The sequence below is a fragment of the Cydia splendana genome, chromosome 8 (genome assembly GCF_910591565.1).
Source record: "Cydia splendana chromosome 8, ilCydSple1.2, whole genome shotgun sequence".
NCBI lineage: Eukaryota > Metazoa > Arthropoda > Insecta > Lepidoptera > Tortricidae > Cydia > Cydia splendana.
The window spans coordinates 2,500,650-2,521,051 of record NC_085967.1 but is presented as its reverse complement, the minus strand read 5'-3'; the positions used below and the strand labels follow the sequence as shown (position 1 = coordinate 2,521,051).

The window sequence follows — 20,402 nt, the reverse complement described above, 5'->3', positions numbered from 1 at the left end:
ACGGTGAAAACAAAATAGGTTACTGTTTTATCTGTTGGATCAATTTTAGATACACATTATTTGCACATAATGCCACTTAATTATTTTAGAATGTACTTAAATTTATTAAATATTACAATAGTCAATATTGTTAAGATTTTTTGTTTATCTGAAAAGCATTCATTACTAATTAATATAAATAATTGAAGCAAGAACTAAACAAATCGATCAAGTGTTTTGATTGGTAGTTGCGACATTAGCAGTTTAGAACCAATCACGTTTGACTCACATCGATATATGAAAACATACCAACATAAAATCTAGTAAAAAATTAAAAATAGGGAATAATCATACACATGAAAATTTTCTAGGTAATCCCTGCCGAAAAATAATTTTAGTTTCCGACTAAATACATTTAAAATGTTGCTCTAACGTACAGGTAAGAGTATTCCAATTAGATTCAGTGAAATACTTCACAATTTTCAGTGCTACAGATGATGAGTTGATAAATTTTGTAGTCAATTTTGACTTATATTTAGCGGCTGTCAGTTGTTTTACGTCTTGTGTATTTTCTGAAATAAAATATATCCTGTCTATAAATATCATTGAATTTGTACACAATCATTCACGCCGTTTGGACTGCAGCGATGCGCATTGATTGCGATGATGCAACGAGATGATAAGGTGCAGTTTATTTCTAGTTACTAATGCTTCCGTACTACATAATTTGCGTTGTATTTCACTTTCTTCCAACCGTATCTCGATGTTGTGCCAGTGTTGTGTTGCCCCACCAAACAGACCTGAGACATAACCTCAAATAAATGCTCCTGGTGTCAGTGCTAGATCTGGCTGTACCCGCCCTCTGGGCGTGCACTCCCTGCACACAGCTACTTGTTCTGTCACTACTGTTTAAGCTTTTTATAGAGCCAAAATGCAGCACTGTTTACTTTAACGTTCCGTTGCACATTATTATGCTTGTTATTTTTTGTTGCAGTAACCTGCATGTTGTGTTCAAACTGTAGAGGTGATACAGTGACTATATTGTTGCGTTGTCCACCGTAAGGTACAGCTAACGAGAACCGTACATCTTCCCTTTCCGTATGGCTGCATATGTTAATCGAACCATATCCATGATGGCTGGTGACGGGCCGCACAATGTGGGGCTAAACAACGGCAATGTGCGCGTCAACATGTCAAACGTGGACTCCCCGCTGCAGATTTTTGTGAGAGCCAAGAAGAAGATCAATGATATATTTGTGGAAATTGATGACTATGTTAAAGATGCCGTTACATTTATGCATGGTAAGTTTTTTTTATTTGTTTTAATATTATTTCCACACAAAGTTAACCTTGTAACCTTCTTCTTATTCATAAAACTTTAATGCCTGTTTCTGACAAACTGAAATGTCAACTAGAATTAACTAGAAAACAACAAGATGAATGTGAAGGTCACAAACATAATATTTCCAAGGGTTTTGTATTTATAACATTAAGGGCCACCCCACATTTAGCGTCTTTCGAGCGTCGGTGTCTGGTCAGCGCTATGTAAAAAAAAAAACCGGGCAAGTGCGAGTCGGACTCGCGCACGAAGGGTTCCGTACCATAATGCAAAAAAAAAAAACGAAAAAAAAGCAAAAAAAAAACGGTCACCCATCCAAGTACTCACACCACTCCCGACGTTGCTTAACTTTGGTTAAAAATCACGTTTGTTGTATGGGAGCCCCATTTAAATCTTTATTTTATTCTGTTTTTAGTATTTGTTGTTATAGCGGCAACAGAAATACATCATCTGTGAAAATTTCAACTGTCTAGCTATCACGGTTCGTGACGGACGGACAGCGAAGTCTTAGTAATAGGTCCCGTTTTACCCTTTGGGTACGGAACCCTAATGACGTCGCTGCGCAGTTGCGTCGACGTTGCGTCGAGCAGCGGCCATATATTTGTAGACGCCAACGCTCGAAAGACGCTAAATGTGGGGTGGCCCTTAAAAGCACTAACATAATACATCAATACTGCATTGATCTGTTTAACATGTTAATCTACTTGTTATCAGTGTTGTCATGATAACTGTATAGTGACAGTAGATCACGATTTAGTTCTAGATGTCAATGGCCTAGATTATCATTACTCTCATATATGGGTGACCTTCATGACAATTACATTTGAATGTGTGTCACTTTAATGGGCCGTTGTTCAATTGTTCCCCTCATGTACACATACAATGTTTGATGAATGAGTTTTACAATACTAGCATACCAAATAACAGTTGTATTAAAAACTGGATTTATTGACATGATAGTGAACTGACACTGGTATTATAATATTTATAATAATAATCCCTTAATGTCTTTTTTTAAGCTACTATTCCAATCTGGATACTACTCTTTATTAATAGCCTTAAATTGTTTCTCTATGAATAAGGTAATGATAATGACTAGAAATTTGGTCCAAATACATACTTAAATCAGTCATAAAAATCTGATAGTTATTTAAAATCTCAAGAGAACATCCAGTGATACCTACTTATAAATAGGCAGGTAACTTCCAAAACTCAGTAATTACTACCACAAATTCAGAGCCATACTTCTCTAGTTTCAAAAGAAAGTAGATTTTTGTTATTTTTTTTATGGAATTGGTGTCCTGACGAAATTATAATTATAATCATTGTATTTTGATTCCCGTGAGAACTTCACATTAATATTAAGAAACTCTATAAAAAATTGTTACAACCTCATTTTACATAATTAATATTTTCAGCCGTGTCAGGCGACAACAGTATCGCGACCCCACAGGACGTCACCAATGTGGAGGCCTATGTTAGCAAAGTGCAGGCTATTCGGGAGGTGCTCAAGAGGGATCACATGAAAGTCGCGTTTTTTGGCAGGTGAGTCCAAAGGAATGTTATGAGTCAGCAACACATATGTAACACCCCTTGTGGCAGTGTATGGCAAAGGGTGCCTGTGCAGTCGCCATCAGATATATGACAGTTATCAAAATTCTAACAAATATCTAAACACGCCTCTATTGTCAAGGCGCTAGAGTGCGTTTTTCAGATATTTTTGAGTACCTCGGCTGCTCCGATATATCTGAGTACTTAGATACATTTTAAACAAATTGATAATTTTACTTTAATTATTACAGGTCTATCTATATTAGATAGGTATTTTGTGATCAAAAGTAAGACTGGCCATGGCTATTAACCGTGAAGCTGAGCCGTTTTTATACTCTCTTTATACTTAGTAAACGTTGATTTTATGAGTTATTAAACAGCCGTTAAATTTTATAGATGCTGGTAATATTGTTATAACTGTTAGATTAACTCTTTTACAAATAATTATGAAGATATAATGATTTATTTTAAACTTCTAACAAGCACAGTTATTGTTTTTGTTCTTGACGTAACCAGAAAGTACTAATTCGCGAATAAGTTTTCGCTAAGCTTTTGCGTAAAAAACACGCAAAAATAAATGAGACTTAAGGAATGCCGTACCGACATTTTGTTTAGTCGGCCACCTAATTATATCGAGAGTAAAGACGAACAACGAATCTTGTTGAAAAATCGGATTTTTGGACGTTAGACTCTGCATTACATAACAGCCTAACAGGCACGTTATAAATACTAATGAATTGAATTATGGCTGCAAATCAATTTTGTCAGTATCTGTTATCAAGACACCCTCTGTATAAAGATCACATAAGAAGACAATTAGAAGATAATTATCATGATTGTGGAGAGTTATGCGCTGAATGCATTGTTCACGGTGCACACTGCTCACCGAGCCGTTAAATGGCCCCTTTTATACTTATACCGGCCAGTAGCCTCATTGTTTTGTTTTGATTGCCACACATGATTAAAAGTATTAAAACTTGATTAAAAGATCACTTTTATGGGTGACGCGACGCATATAGCAGTTACCATCACAAACTGCAAACATCGTAGAATATACCTATTAATACTAAGCTAGGGTTATCAAATGCCTACTAGATTCATCGACATAAATCAGTCTACACCTTTTTCTGTAATCCGTAGCCTTTTTTTACGTATTTATATAATATTTTTGGAAACACCATTAGAGTTAGGAAAATACATTCCATTGACGGCGTCATCACATCATTCAGTAGCGTGAATTACAGATATTGTCGGAGACGATATATTTATGCGTTTAGAGCGTCAGGCTATTTGTCCACACTTGTTGTTGTTCGTCCTAGGGCACCCCAGAGGTGCATAGGTCCTCCACAAGATCCTTCCACACCTTTCTGTCTTGAGCAACCGTCTCGGCCTCGTTCCAGCTCAGTCCTACTACGAGATACTATTATTCTTACATTTTATATAACGAAAGCCGACATATGGTGTGCACTGAACCGTCTAAGAACTGGTATCGGCAACTGTGCGTATCTCTGACACAAGTGGGGGTGGAGCGAGTTGGCGTCGTGCGAGAGTGGAGACCCAGAACAGACCATACATCATATGGTATTTCAGTGCCCTGTTATCAGATATAATGGCACAGTTGAGGATTATAAAAACCTGTCATTAAACGCGAGTCTGTATCTGGGGAATTGTAAATTTTGATGTTAAGTGTAAATTTAATAAGTGTGTGTACCTATTGCCATACGATAAATAAATAAATTTATCTGATGTATCACTGTATGAACAGAACGAGCAACGGCAAGAGCACAGTGATAAACGCCATGCTGCACGACAAGATACTGCCGAGCGGCATCGGGCACACCACCAACTGCTTCCTACAAGTGGAAGGGTCTGATACCGATGAGGCCTTCCTGCGCACTGACGGCTCTGATGAGAAGCAACCCGTACAGGTACTGAGTGAGCTTCCTTGAATAAATGAGGTTCGAGTTTGAAGGTGTTGAATCCGCAGTTCTATTTTTGTGTAAGTCAGACAAATTGCCTTTACTGAGAAACTTTATTGTAACCAAAGAGATTTTAGACTAGAGGCATATTGTTAATGTAAATTATGTAGTCAGTACATTTACTGCCATCATTTGACACAAATGACTAACACTTTTAGAATGCCATTTGACTTTGATCCTTATTTTTTCACTGATATGTGTTAAATTTGTTAAATGTCAAAAAGTATCGCCATCTACTCGACAATAGGCCAACGGTATGGTGCCATGTTTTCGACCGGATGTTTTAAGATCCAATGCAACAAGTTTTTAGTTTTAGTTAAAACAGAAAATGATAACGATATCTAGAAAGAGCCGATTGCGACCCAACCAAAAATTAAATTACCTATTTCCTTTTTCAGTCCGTGAGCCAACTAGGCCACGCCCTCTGCGCGTCGCGCCTCCAGGAGTGCTCGCTCGTGCACGTGTACTGGCCGCGCGAGCTCTGCGCGCTGCTCCGCGACGACGTGGTCCTGGTGGACAGCCCCGGGGTGGACGTCACGCCTAACTTGGACGAGTGGATCGACCAGTACTGCCTCGATGCTGACGTGTTCGTACTTGTCGCGAATGCAGAGTCCACGCTCATGGTTACCGTGAGTATTTACTATTTTATCTGTTGTTCCTACAAAACTAGTGCACGACATGGCGGTAGACACTTAACGGCCCGGGAACGACGTCACGGCTTCAATGTTGTGGCCGGGCGGTAAACAGTTCAGATGCGCGTTTTCCGAATATTTGCCGGAATTCAATAACTTTTGTACCTAGTTCATAATATCATAATCTATTGTTTGCTTTTCCTCCACAACTCCTTGTTAACATAATAAAACTTCCAAAAATTCTGATCTGAATGTTTTTAAAAATCCGACTACAAGTATAACGTTGGTCCGCTGATGTGCATATAATTTATTAGTGAATTAAAAGCAATACCTATCCATCTAACTAACTTATATTTTATATTATTTACATAACAGTGTTTTAATCTAACTTAAACGTCTCTGTTTCAGGAAAAAAACTTTTTCCACAAAGTATCGACAAAGATATCGCAACCGAACATTTTCATACTCAACAACCGGTGGGACGCCTCTGCTTCCGAACCTGAATATCTGGACCAGGTAATTCGTCCTACTAATATTATTAACGTGAATGTTTGTAGCTTAGTTGGGATCACTGCCACCTAACTTTTAAGAAAATGAGTAGGAAAATCTAATTAAATAGGCAAACTTACGAAAGTCCACTAATGTTTTTAAAAGTAAACTAACTCGGAAGGCAGGAGCCCAAGCGATATCTTATCATTGTGTATTGTAAATCATTCTGCCATTTTTTATTCGGAGGAAAACATGCACACAGTCGCACTTCTAACTCACTACATACAAAATCCAATTGATGACACAAATACATAGAAAATGACAAACGTCAAAGACAAATCTTTTTGTCGTCACGATTTGAAACTTCCCATAGAATAAAATTTTGCGAACATTTTATCGGTGACTGACGGTTTGGTGCAACCGACCTTAAGGCTTCTGCCTTAAGAGTTAAAACTAACACCAAACTACAGCTGAAATACTGTATCTCTAACATGGTATTTGTTAAAGGTCCGAACCCAGCACGCCAACCGCTGCGTGGACTTCCTCTCGCGCGAGCTGCGAGTGTGCTCGCCCAAAGAAGCAGAAGAACGCATCTTCTTCATCTCCGCTAAAGAAGCGTTGCTGACGCGCATGCGCGAGAGAGAGAAGCCCGTCACATGTGAGTGCGATGACATAAATATTACAATGTACTTTCATTTGCCTTGTAACCTAAGTATTTCAAGCATTCCAATTAAATTGGAAATTTTGATAGCGATACCGTTAACTTCCTTAACACATTCAGTGCCGAGAACCCGACTATCGAGTATTTTATGATTTCGTTCCCAGGGCGGACGACCCGACAGTCGGGATCGTGGTACTACTGCTTTATATGACGAAATTGTTGTGGCCTGGCACGGATGTCTTGTTTGGCTGGGTGGCAATGAATGTGTTAACATTGCCTACCTTTCCAAACATTGCCTGCTGCCATGCCCATTGCCATCTTCTAAAATCACATTCACACTTGCAAGAAATCGGTCTCGAGATAGATTGTTAAAATTAGCTGTCAAATCATTGGAACAGTCAGCTTAGTTTCCTCTAGTTTCCCTACCACCTTAGCATGGACACTGAAACTGAATGAATGGGCGTTGAAACTGGTCCGTTGAGACGCGATGTAACCATGAATGTCGTAACACTAATTTGAAGTTTTTGCTGTAGGGTGTTTCTTTTGAAATTAAGTTAGCTGCTGCTCTCAAGGGAATACACAGTTACAGCGACTTTCAAGAGAATCACCTTGAAAATACAAAAGTCATTTCCAACTTGACGTTATTAAGGGTCATATTTTGCACCTCAACGAGGTGGCCTACACAGAACTTCCGGTTTGAATGTATGATCCTTACGCCATATTTTTTTTCCAGCGCCCATGCTGGTGGAGGGCCACCAAGTGCGCTACTTCGAGTTCGTGGACTTCGAGCGCAAGTTCGAGGAGTGCATCAGCCAGTCCGCCGTGCGCACCAAGTTCGCGCAGCACTCGCGCAGGGGCAAGAACATCGCCTCCGACGTCATGGCCAAGCTCGACCAGGTTTGAACCTGTTATAGATCGCATGCTAAGAATAATAGAGGTTACGACTGGAAAACCTAGGAAAAGGATGAAACCTAAAGTTGCATACCTCTTAACTCCATTAAAAGAAGATAAGAAACTTGCCACAACCGACTATGTCTCTATCAGCTTTGACTTCGAAACCAAGTATCCGCTTAATACACACTCAAGCTAAAGGACCACAAAGGTCAAACAACCGAATCCCAAGAATTCACACAGGGTTTTAAAAATACAAACTGTCACTTGATCTGATCAACACAGAGGGAAAACTAGATCTTATTTGTATTAATACGGCTACATTTCGTAACGCCGATGTTTTCTCAAAAATCTAATACTTATTGTATTTTTTTGCCAGGTGTACAACAGCGCGACAGAACAGAAGTCCGCCAAAGTGGAAAAGCAGCGGATTCTGCACGAACAGCTCAGTTCCATCGAGGAACAGCTGACTACTGTCACCCGACAGATGAAGGACAAGATCAACCGCATGGTCGAGAGTGTTGAACACAAGGTAGGACTTTATGTTCAAAGAATTGATTACCATTACAAGGTTCATTAAGCACGGGATTAGATCGATATTTTGTTATATTCAATCCTTTGAATATTTTTGGAATATTTATGTTTCGTTTTGGAATCTATCTAGATTCTGTAATTAAGTAGACAATTTTATCTGGGTTATATTTACTTTTAAGTCCTAATTTATCTTTCTATTCTAAAATGTAAAAAAATAGAAACAAAGTTCCACAATTTTGGGATTTTAATGCTCTGGAGCAGTTTTGCTTGATCAACTAGAATTTTGGCATTTTGTTTATTTTTCTGCGTAAGTATGACCTTACCATTTCTTTTTCCACCAGGTGTCACTGACCCTCAGTCAAGAAATCCGTCGCCTCTCAGCCCTAGTGGACGAATACGACACCCCGTTCCGCGCCGACCGCGCCGCACTCGAGCAGTACAAGCGAGCGCTACACCGTCACGTCGAAGCCGGACTTGGCTCGAGGCTCAAGAAGAGGCTCAGTCATGATATAGGACACGAGATGGACGAGGCGCAGAAGGAGATGGCCGGTGAGTGAAAGAGAAAGATTATATCCAGACTATGTATATTAATTCCGTGTTTAACTCGAGGTAACCATAATACGAGCGGTTCAGACTAAACCACTAAAGGACCCGATTTGTAGGAATTGTAGGAATACAACGTTCAATGTATGAGTGTGGTGACACTTAAGTATTTACAGCTGCAGTGCATAATTGGTTTCCATCGTATTTTCTCGGAAACTTTCGTATTTGTCATGCTACTTCAGTCAATGTCAGTTCATTTTATACCCCCATACAACCATTTCCAGTCGCCGTTACGACGCGGTGTTGACACATCTTGTGTCGACACCGTCTGTTTCGGTCACAATTCCAGTCGCAGAGTCGTCGCCGTGTCGACACAGTTACCAGAAATGGGGAAGGGTCGACACATGACACAAAGTGACATAAAGTGTGGTCGCCGTGTGCACACATTGTTTCGGGTTTGCGACTACTTTATGCCAAAATCATTCGTTCATTCGTTCATTTTGTTCCTGTCAAATGGAAACTGTCAGATGGAAAAATACTTAAATAAAAATAAGTGACATTAATACGCCATCTCTAAAACGGATTACAAGACGTAATTATATATTGTTTGCATTTATATTACAATATGACTTAAATTATTATGGGGAATTAAACTGCTCGAGTGATTTGATAAACTAAGTGTAATATAATCAACGCGCCACCACATTGTTTTAGTTTAGCCGGAAATGAAATTGTTTACTTCTCAGTGCCTGTGTTCATAACTATATTATTTGAAGCATTTTTAGTACTTCGATGCGTATACTATACTTAAATAACAGAAATAACGCTTTACATACTACGAAACTTGTTAATTATGATGTATAAATATGGTTTAAGGCTGAGAAATATTGCAGTCACAAAGTAGTTGCAATGTTTCGACTTTGTGTCGACTCTGTGTTGACACATGACACGCGCTGTCAAAAGTAATAACAAAGTTACTGGTATGTTACTGGATTTGCAAAATGGCTCCTTGTGTTGATTTGTTTTCAGATATTCTCAAAGTGTAAAAATGCCGTGGTCAGAGATGGGCATTAATCGATTAACTGTTTATTCGACTAATTAATGGAATAAAAAAAGTTAATTCTCAAATTTTAATCGCGATTAGTTTAGTCGACCTAACATAGATTGAAATTGAATTAATCTGAATATTAATCGAATAAATTATCGATTAAATCTCGATTGAAAGTTGACAGGGGGCCATTTTTGTACGTAAAAATAATAGAAATGTCTTGCATGCAGATGGTAGCAAAACACTTTGTCATAAAAGTCGAGATGGGTGTCGATATATAGGTTTTAGGGAGTGCCGATTTCGAAAATAATGACCATTTTGGAATCCGAAATGGCGGCCATGCACTGTGTCATAAAAGTCGTCATGGATGTCGTTTTATACGTTTTAGGGGGCCCCAATTTTGAAAATGATGACCATTTTGGAATCCAAAATGGCGGCCATGCACTATGCCATAAAAGTCGTCATGGGTGTCGTTTTATAGGTTTTAGGGGGCGCAGATTTCGAAAATGATAACCATTTTGGATTCCAAGATGGCGGCCATGCACTATGTCATAAAAGTCGTCATGGATGTCGTTTTATAGGTTTTAGGGGGCCCCGATTTAGAAAATGATGACCATTTTGAAATCCAAAATGGCGGCCATGCACTATGTCATAAAAGTCGTCATGGGTGTCGTTTTATAGGTTTTGGGGGGCGCAGATTTAGAAAATGATAACCATTTTGGATTCCAAAATGGCGGCCATGCACTATGTCATAAAAGTCGTCATGGGTGTCGTTTTATAGGTTTTAGGGGGCGCAGATTTAGAAAATGATAACCATTTTGGATTCCAAAATGGCGGCCATGCACTATGTCATAAAAGTCGTCATGGGTGTCGTTTTATAGGTTTTAGGGGGCGCAGATTTCGAAAATGATGACCATTTTGGATTCCAAGATGGCGGCCATGCACTATGTCATAAAAGTCGTCATGTATGTCGTTTTATAGGTTTTAGGGGGCCCCGCTTTCGAAAATGATGACCATTTTGGAACCCAAAATGGCGGCCATGCACTATGTCATAAAAGTCGTCATGGGTGTCGTTTTATAGGTTTTGGGGGGCGCAGATTTCGAAAAAGATAACATTTTCAATTTAAAAATGGCGGCAATGCACTATGTCATAAAAGTCGTCATGGATATCGTTTTATAGGTTTTAGGGGGCGCAGATTTCGAAAATGATGACTATTTTGGATTCCAAGATGGCGGCCATGCACTATGTCATAAAAGTCGTCATGGATGTCATTTTATAGGTTTTAGGGGGCGCAGATTTCGAAAATGATGACTATTTTGGATTCCACTTTTATGACAAAATACGTAGCCGCCATCTTGGATTATAAAATGATCATCGTTTTCGAATTCTGCACTCCCTAAAACCTATAAATCGACATCCGTGACGACGCAAGTTATCTTTATTTTCAGATCTAACAAATTGCTACAGAATACAAAGGACAAAAAAGAAGCGAGGAGGTAATGAAACAAGCAAAAATACAGATGATTCCTCGACGCAATTGGGTGATTCTTAAATTGTGTCCAGATTTTTTTTGTCATAAAAGTTTATATTTTTCACATATTACTCTCACAAGTTCCGTGACATTTCGACCTTGGATTTTTTAAGTAAATGTTTTTGTTTATCTATGAGGATCTCACTAGAATAGTATAATCAAGGTATGTTTATATTTGATGAATGAAATAGTAACGCAAAAAAAAATATATTTGTGTCTTATATTCCTGCCGAAGACTTTTATTTTACCTTTTCCTTCTACACAAGTTTGGCCAAGTAATAAGAATTTAGGGCTCTCAATTTTATTTTGACTTCTACAACAGTAAAGCTACGAGGCCATGTTTGGTATCGTTTTCGTATAAATTCGCAGTACCAAATTTAGTTAAGGTATCACATTGACACCATTCCGAAGTAAAAACATATAAACTTATTAAAATACTTTCTTTTAAACTCCTCTTCACGCTTAAACTGCTGAACAGTTTTAATTTAAATTTGGTACACATATATTTTGGGTCCCGAGACAGGATATAATAAGTTATCTCAAAAATCATCCTTTAAAGGTGTGAAATGAGGTGTAGGGGGGAATTCAGAATTGACTTCTTGAAGTTAATACTGTTTAAGTTTAGGTTTGAAGTCATGTTTTTTCATCATTTTTGACTAAATCAAAGATGTAGACCATCCCAAATTTCATATAAATCGGTTCAGCGGTTATTGATTTCCCGTACAAATTTCCACGCCACTTTTCACACCTTCAAAAGATGATTTTGGTTATAAGATCTATCCTATGTCCTGTTCCGGGACGCAAACTATTTCTATACCAAATTTCAACGAAATCGGTTCAGCGGTTAAGCGTCAAGAAGAGTTTCAAAAAAACCGGCCAAGTGCGAGTCGGACTCGCGTATTAAGGGTTCCGTACATTAAGTCCGACTCGCGCTTGACTGCACATTTCTAATAGGTTTTCCTGTCATCTATAGGTAAAGAACTATTTTGTGTATTCAGACGGACATACATACAGACGCACGAGTGATCCTATAAGGGTTCCGTTTTTTCCTTTTGAGGTACGGAACCCTAAAAAGATTTATTTATATTTTGTGGAATGGTGTCAATGTGATATCTTAAATGGATTCAGCACCCCAGATTTATACGAAAACGATACCAAACACGGCCTAGCACCTTCACTGATATAGATATATCAAGATAAAATTGAGAGCCCTAAATAAACTTTCAAGAGCGGATATCTCAAAAACTATTCAACATATCGAAAAAATTGACTGAATAAACTTGTAACAAATTAAATTAACTTTCATTTTGTATAAGTGGCCATGTCGCTGAGATGCATAGTTTCCGAGATATAATCGAAAAACGGGAAAATGGGACCTTCAAAGCCCCCTCTCTCCCCCCCGCTCAAGGGCTACGGCCGGGGACTTTTGATATGTTCACCTCCTAACTTGTCAAACCGAGTTACGGAGTCAAAAATTGTGTTCCGAGCATTTCCCTCTACAACTTTTGGAGCATTCGTTGCCTGACCTAAGTAGCTTATTGAATTTCTTTAAAAACTTTTCTGTAAAAGGTTGACGGGTGTTGGGTGTTTATATGGTTTCGGTCGATTATTATCATTTGCATTGCCCATGATGACTTACTAGAATTACGAGCACACGAGACACTAATAGTAGTTTGACAAACCTTGGTTTTCAAGAGGTATTTTATATTGACATTTGCTGTCACAAATTTGCTGTCAGATTTAGTCGCAAACCGCACGCAAAGTGCACACAAATGTGTCGACACCTTGTTACGGAAAAGTGTAGACACGGCGACGACACTTTGTTTCGAAACAATTCTAGACACATTGTGTGGACTCTGTTACGACACATCTGACATTTAGTTACCACTTTGTGATTCTGCGACTGGAATGGTTATATGGGCCGAGACTGATTGAAATAGCTACACGTTCGTAAGTTTCCGCGAAAATACGATGGAAACTTAATTACCAAGGCCCGGAACCGGTTTTTTCTTCATACAATAAATACCGGTATTATTACGTTCTTTTTCGTTCTTTGGTTTATTATTTAATTTTTGATGGGTCAAGCTAATAATACGATGTCGTTATCTAAATACATGATTCAGTCCTACGGAAAGAGCATAAGATAATTAAAAATATTGGCCTATTTTGGGATTTAAACAAACAGTTCCGAGCCCTGCTAATTACACGTTACATTTGTACTATTGTGACTTCCCTGACTTTTATAAAAACCCCTCTAATTTAATAACTATATCATTACATTCCAGACCGCATGTACAACATCCTCCCCATGCACAAGCGGGCAGCGGCCGCCACCGTGATGCAGCCGCACCAGCAGCCCTTCGAAGTGCTGTACCGCCTCAACTGCGACAACCTGTGCGCCGACTTCACCGAGGACCTCAGCTTCCGCTTCTCTTACGGCCTCACCGCTATTATACAGCGCTTCCAGGGCAGGGGGCATACTAAAACAGCGCTTAAGAATGCCCCGCAATACACGCCGGTGAGTTACACTCGTCATGAGGCGTTGTGCCACCTCAACATGTGAGGACTTTACTGAGGGCCTCAGTTTCGTCTCCTATGGTGTCACCGCCACTATACAACGCTTCCAGGGCTGAGGACATACTGATGTACGACTCCCACCGACCGCCTGGAGTCGGGCCGCGCCGGAGCGTATTTTCAATGTGCCTATTATGCATGGCTGAAGTGACCGGAGCCGTCCGCATCCGCGAGCAACGACCGGCTTGCGGCCGTACAAATATGAAATGCGCGCCGACTCCCCCCCGTTCGGTGGGAATCGTACATAAGACAGCGCTCAAGATCGCTCCGTGTTTTGCCGGTGAGTTATACTTGTCACGAGGTGTTGTACCATCTCAACCTATGAGGACATTACTAAGAGCCATGCCAATTTAATTACGTTGAGGTCTATTTATACAAGCTTTTACCCGACTTTTTTACGGAAGCGACTGACATCTGACCCTTCAACCCAAAGGGGAAACTAGGTAATATCAACATTATATGATCGCATTTTTTTGCAGATTCCAGCGACGATCACACCGGCACCCGCCTCCATGGAGCTGGCGCGGCCCGGCGTCGTGGGGCCCTTCAGCGCCGAGGAGTGGAGCCTCGTGTCCAAGTTCGCTCTCGGCGCGCTCACCTCGCAGGGCACCATGGGCGGCCTGCTGCTCTCCGGCCTGGTAATTTACCGACACAGACAACTACTAGACGGACCACATAACGCAATTGAGGTCACCGCAAATAACTCAGTTCTGCTCGAATTGTATCATTTGATAAGTATAATAGGGTATTATACTGTATTTAAAATAAATTATTTTTCTCAAACATGCAATGAAATATTGATGTTATGTTCCTTATAATAGGCTGCGAAGTATGACGTTTCAGGTGCGGCTAGGACAAAAGGTCGTTAATGGAATTTCATACACATCTTGCAGGCCTAGGCCGGCAAAGTCCTCTTTTTTAATTTTCATTACACAGATATTTGTGACACAGCATCGTGGCATTCACCCATAAAAAAAACCAGAGGCAGTATTTGCTTTATGGTTCGTAATGACACTCTGCCACTACGCCTATAAAAAAAAAACAAAAAACAATGTTTGCTATAATTTGCAGTTTTATTTGTATAAAATCAACATGAACTTAATAAATAATACATTCAATAATTTTATAATTTTAAATTATAAATTTAACTACACAAATAAAAACATTTAAAATAGTTCATGTAAACGTTAGCGGTAAAAAGGTCTACTCAAACACGCGTAGTTATATTTTTTAAATTGTTATGGAGGTAAAGTTGAAAAATATTCATTCTGTTTTATTGGATTTATGGTGCGTTGTTGATTTTTTGACTTTAATATGAGTTTCGACGAAATAATGAAATTAATATTAATTGTAATCGTAGGTGTTGGAATTGGCAGCGTAAGCAGAATTGATTTTAATAACTTGCTGCCTCTGCCGCCAAGTCAAAGACGAAGTATGTATATGGTTGCTTATGGCAATTTTATTATTTGAGAAACTAAGAAAAATGGCTTACAGTTTATTAGAAACAGTTTTGTGGCATATTTTAAATGAATGTAACTACAAACTCGTTAACACTGTGGAAATTATACTTATTTACTCCATGCATAAAGCAACGATGTATGTGAAACATGATATCAACATGAAAGACTATGTAAACTTATGTGACGAAAACGACAGTCAGACGGATACAAGGCGAAAAAATCAAAGATACATGAAAATATACGGGTAGTAAAAATACACGACTCGTGTAAAACATACGCGTGATAATGATATAGGTACGTGTTGGTTATATTTTGGGTGTAGTTTACTTTTAGTTTTTTCTATAAATAAAACTTGGGTCTATATGTCTTCGGCCGGCAACCCCTTTCGTCCCGGCCTCTGTAGTAATGTACTATTACACCATGCATGAAATAAAGCACCAGATAATTATTAGAAAACACACAGATAGGAGATATTTTTAAACACAAGTTCTATTTAAGAGCCAACAGGAGTGGTCATTTCTCCATACAAACGTACTCCTCGTTTTCCTCCGTGGTTTTTGAAGCTAGAGCAATGATTTTTTCAACACAGATTAATATTGTCAATATCTGTGTCGGACCGTTTTGCTTTTTTTGATATTTTTGTTTTTTAAGGCGCTAGAGCCCTTCAAAAATGGCCAAAATGGCCTAATTGACTATGCCGCAATGAGAGGCGTGGCATTCAAAACTGATATCAATTAGCCAAAAAAGCAAAACGGTCCGACACAGATAATTTCATAATCATTTAGATTTCCAAATTGGGTTACGATTGGTTAAGTTTTGGAGGAGGAAACAGAGGAGTACGAAACCTCGATTTTTGAGATTTTTACGCAGGATATTTCGCCTTGTCCTTGTCGCACTACTTTTAGTGCCGCTTCCGTTAGCGAGACGGGTATATTTACCTAAAATATTTAAAACTCAGCTCCTGTTTCGTCTTAATAAATCCGATAGAAATATAAAAAGTAGGTGAGTTGACCGTGACGTCACGATGTAATGTTTCATATAAATTCCATATTAGCAAATCGTTTTGACAGTTCTAAAAAAGTTACTGATTTGACGACTAGGAAAATACCCTATTGCGCCTAAATCCGCCTCGTGTTCTTTGTAAACGTTTCATGATACGGTGTCTGTGATATCTTTGACGTCAACACTCGCACACGACTCCATCCATGTGATACGGCTGCAAGTAGATTTCTTAACATGGACGAATATGATTGATTTGTTCTTGCCTCCTCTCCTGTACGGTCCAACAATACCTATTTATTTTCACGAATAAAATAATCGTTATTCAAATTTTCCGCTTTTTCAGCTGCTCAAGACAGTCGGCTGGCGCATTGTAGCCGTGACCGGGGCCGTATACGGCGCCCTTTATCTCTACGAGCGACTCACATGGACGGCAAAGGCGCAGGAGAGACTGTTCAAGAAGCAGTACGTGACGCACGCCAGCAACAAGCTGCGGCTCATCGTCGACCTCACCTCCGCCAACTGCAGCCACCAAGTGCAGCAGTGAGTAGTGTACTGTACATTAACACCCTCTGTCTGTACGAGCGACACACGGACGGCCACACAGGAGAGACTGTTCAAGAAGCAGTACGTGACGCACGCCAGCAACAAGCTGCGGCTCATCGTCGACCTCACCTCCGCGAACTGCAGCCACCAAGTGCAGCAGGGAGTACTAGTATATTCCTTAAACTAATCTGCAGTAATACCAGTCTCTCTGTCCTCCCTAGGCCCTAGCCAAGATGATATTACAATGGGGTTGGGTTGGCCGGACGAAGTAGTCAGATGGCGCCAGCATAGCTTGCCCCGTCAATCCCTAGAATTGTGTCAAACTCTTGCTTATTTTTTTGGAATATTATGGCCTGAATGCCAGCCCTTTCCTCAGCCCGCTTTATGCCAAATTTCATAGAACAAAACTAGAGAAAGGGGTATGATGGTGCCGTATATGCAAACCTTTGACAGTTGCGAACCCCATTTAGCCTTCATTTTTAGGGTTCCGTACCCAAAGGGTACAAACGGGACCCTATTACTAAGACTCAACTGTCTGTCACCAGGCTGTATCCCATCAGCCGTGATTATTTCTGTAACAATATCACATTAACCAACCACAAAAAGAAAAGAAATAGGTAATTATTCGTAATCTAATTCCATAAAAATCAAGTTCAGCAGCTAATTAAAAGCCTTCACTTTCAGCTGGGCTGTCAAAATGGCTGCAGATTTATCTTGTTCTAACTCTATCAATCTTTCAGGGAGTTATCGACAATGTTCGCCCGCCTCTGCCGGCTGATCGACGAGGCGACCACCGAGATGGACGAAGAGCTGTGCGAGGTCCGCGAGGCCATCAAAATGCTGGAAGACGCCTCCACTTCGGCTAAGAAACTACGCAATAAAGCCAACTATTTAGGCCACGAGTTGGAGTTGTTTGACGACGCGTTCCTTGCACACACTAACTGAGTGACACCGCTGTGGTGAGTGAAGTATTTTCTATACTGTACAGGCAGCGGGGCGACACTGTTCCTTTCGGGCATTCTCGGCTCCGTTCGGCTCAGCATTGCTACGAGCATTTATTAGGGTAGGGTAGGGTAGGGTAGGGTAGGGTAGGGTTAGGGTTATTAGGGTTGGCACATCTTCACTTCCCTGTGCGTGCACAACCACAGACAAGATAATGACTTGAATTTTGACAACCCTAAATCGCCGAAAGGGATAGTGCCATAGATTAGAAAGGGACAACATAATTCATCCCTGAATCGCTGTCAAAGTTAGGTTTTGAAGGAAGTATCATTTCTGTACGGTAGTACTATTATTTATTCTGTGATACAGGTTGATTTACGAAAACTGGCACGAATGAAATGAACAAAACTTTCATTGTATGAGTGACACCTGTATCGGTATACAGTCAGAACCACCATTTTATTGGTTAATGTGATACGTAGATATTTTCATTCACTCATTGATTCCATCTGTGCCAGCTCTTGTGAATCGACCTGTACACGTACGGTTGGATCCATTGTCATAATTACACATCGGTAACTCGTGGCATTTAGGTAGCACTTAAAATATTAGTTTAATTAATTCCTTATTTTTGTGGTTTCTTTTTCTCGACTCGTATAGGAAGAACATTGTCACATCACTAGTCTGTTAGAAACTGTCAAGTGCCACGAGTTACCGATGTGTGCTCGTCACTAATCTATTAAGTGCTACCTAAATGCCACGAGTTACCGATGTGTAGTCATAATGGATAGATGAAATTCTGGAGAAATCGAGGGATCTCGTTACTAGAAAAATATAGTTACCTACTTAAAAAATATGCACAAAAAACATATTTTTAGTAACTCGTGCATTTTTTCGTGAACTGGCACTGTTCAAGAAAGCCATAAAATTATGGCATGTTTTGATGTTCTCAGAAGTATTTTAAAGGATATTTAGTGGACGAAAATGGACAAATTCACTGCCATACATTCCACAATGAATTAGTCCGAGAGTCCATAATATTCTTATCTTTGAAATGTTTAATTGTGGAATATATTCCCCACAGGTATGGAACGTGCTGCTCGCGGAGACCGCCGCCAAGCGGCGTCGCACCGAAGGTAAACGTACGTTACGTTCAGTGTATAGTATAGCGTATATACCTCTATGTACATTACTACGACTTGTTGTTGTTTTCACACGTTATTTATTAACTTGTTTTATAGCGATCGAATTACGCGAAGGCTAACTTCTAAGAAACCGTTGAATGTTTGACATTTTACTCGCTTGAATGAATTTATGTTAGGTTTATTGTGGTTCCTTTGTGATTTTAGTTTATTGTTTGCCTCCGACGCCGCGGTGCTATCTGTACATACGAATAGAGAAGCTCTCGAACGTTTAGTTTCCCTAAAACAAATTGTTATTGTAATTTTAGGAAATTCTAACACAATCTTATGAAGTACATTTACGCTGCTCGTGTTATCTGTCTGTATGTTACGTATTTATTAGTGTATAGTTATCGCTTTAACTCCTACGTTCTGTAAACGCACGACGTAATGCGTGATAGAGATTATACGAATTAGTTACCTGAAGGAACCGTAGGACCGGTACTTTGGCAATGCGTTCGCCTGAAGTATTGATTACCTGTGATACAACTTTATATGGCTTTTTAGCGTTTTGCGTCCTCACTACACGATACACTGCAGTGTACGAGTTTTTGATAACTGGTACTGTACCATATCTGTTTTACTCATAATGAAATTGATAATCAAGTTATGTTATGGATGACTCACGCTACAGAGCCGAGAGACATAGCGCTCAAAGCATTCATATACCGAAATATGGTGGACATAGGTACACCATGGCAATTATTGAAGTACCTATCCAGTTTAGCGTGAGTTATTCTTATTTATACACTGACTTTATTGTATATTAAAAAAATGCAATCATACCAACGATAAAGACAATGTCCATGTCGCAATCGCATTCATTACTTACATATTTTTGCCACTGAAATTTTAACTTTATTTACGTGCACAAAACTTCTTTTTACGGCACCTATTTTCATGTAATTAATGGGATTGTTCTCTGGACTATAGATCAATGGCGTTATTCATAAATGCATTACAATCCTGAATTAGCTAAGAAAGGGATAATACATAATATAACTAATTCAGGCTCGTAAAGTTATACGAATGAGGGGGGAAAGACGCTGGGTCCAAACAGATCAATGTCATAGCTAATTTTTAAGTAGGTTTTTTAGTGTTAACCGACGCAACGCCGTTACTTAAAATTTGACATATTTTCTTATATATAAAAATATTAGATGAATCCGGGCCTTAGATGGCTCGGAACCGGTTTTTTTTAATAAACCCCGAAATAGCCCAATATTATTAATTAATTTATGCTCTTTACGTAGGACTGAATCATGTATTTAGGTAACAGATTTGTATTATTAGATTGTCCCATTAAAAATTAAATAATAAACCAAAGAACTAAAAACAACGTAATAATGCCGGTATTTTTTGTATGAAGAAAAAACCGGTTCCGAGCCTTGGATGAATCAGATTGCTTTTTTTTTTATTGTATGTTAAACAACAAAATAAAAACACACTTGCCTTATTCAACATGACATTTATAAAAGCGATATTTTTTATCTCTTTAGTGGGAGTGATTTGTTTGGATTTA

At 39.3% G+C, this 20,402-nt stretch overlaps 1 protein-coding gene across 3 annotated transcripts; it reads left to right on the top strand.

Moving 5' to 3' along the window:
- The first annotated feature begins 223 nt into the window (after positions 1-223).
- Positions 224-20,233, top strand: LOC134792643 (transmembrane GTPase Marf). 3 transcript variants are annotated; one of them, XM_063763897.1, is made up of 16 exons: positions 224-418; positions 625-663; positions 1,049-1,281; positions 2,737-2,863; positions 4,635-4,797; positions 5,247-5,477; positions 5,889-5,996; positions 6,477-6,627; positions 7,364-7,527; positions 7,901-8,053; positions 8,397-8,604; positions 13,464-13,696; positions 14,232-14,390; positions 16,558-16,754; positions 17,498-17,716; positions 18,784-20,233. In XM_063763897.1, exons 3-15 carry the CDS (start codon positions 1,080-1,082, stop codon positions 17,700-17,702), a joined length of 2,301 nt encoding a protein of 766 aa, XP_063619967.1. In that variant the 5' UTR covers positions 224-418; positions 625-663; positions 1,049-1,079; the 3' UTR covers positions 17,703-17,716; positions 18,784-20,233. The 3 variants fall into 3 exon arrangements, with proteins under 3 accessions (XP_063619967.1, XP_063619966.1, XP_063619965.1); XM_063763896.1 differs by having other exon boundaries at positions 227-418; positions 974-1,281; XM_063763895.1 differs by lacking the exon at positions 625-663 and having other exon boundaries at positions 228-418; positions 974-1,281.
- The last annotated feature ends 169 nt before the right edge of the window (positions 20,234-20,402 follow it).

What these genes read in the sequence shown, in the direction of transcription:
- LOC134792643 (XM_063763897.1), top strand. Translation starts at nt 1,080, where the DNA reads ATGGCTGCATATGTTAATCGAACCATATCCATGATGGCTGGTGACGGG. An exon ending in ATGAGAAGCAACCCGTACAG is followed by an intron (nt 4,798 to 5,246) that starts GTACTGAGTGAG and finishes TTCCTTTTTCAG; the next exon opens with TCCGTGAGCCAACTAGGCCA. An exon ending in GGCGCAGAAGGAGATGGCCG is followed by an intron (nt 8,605 to 13,463) that starts GTGAGTGAAAGA and finishes ATTACATTCCAG; the next exon opens with ACCGCATGTACAACATCCTC.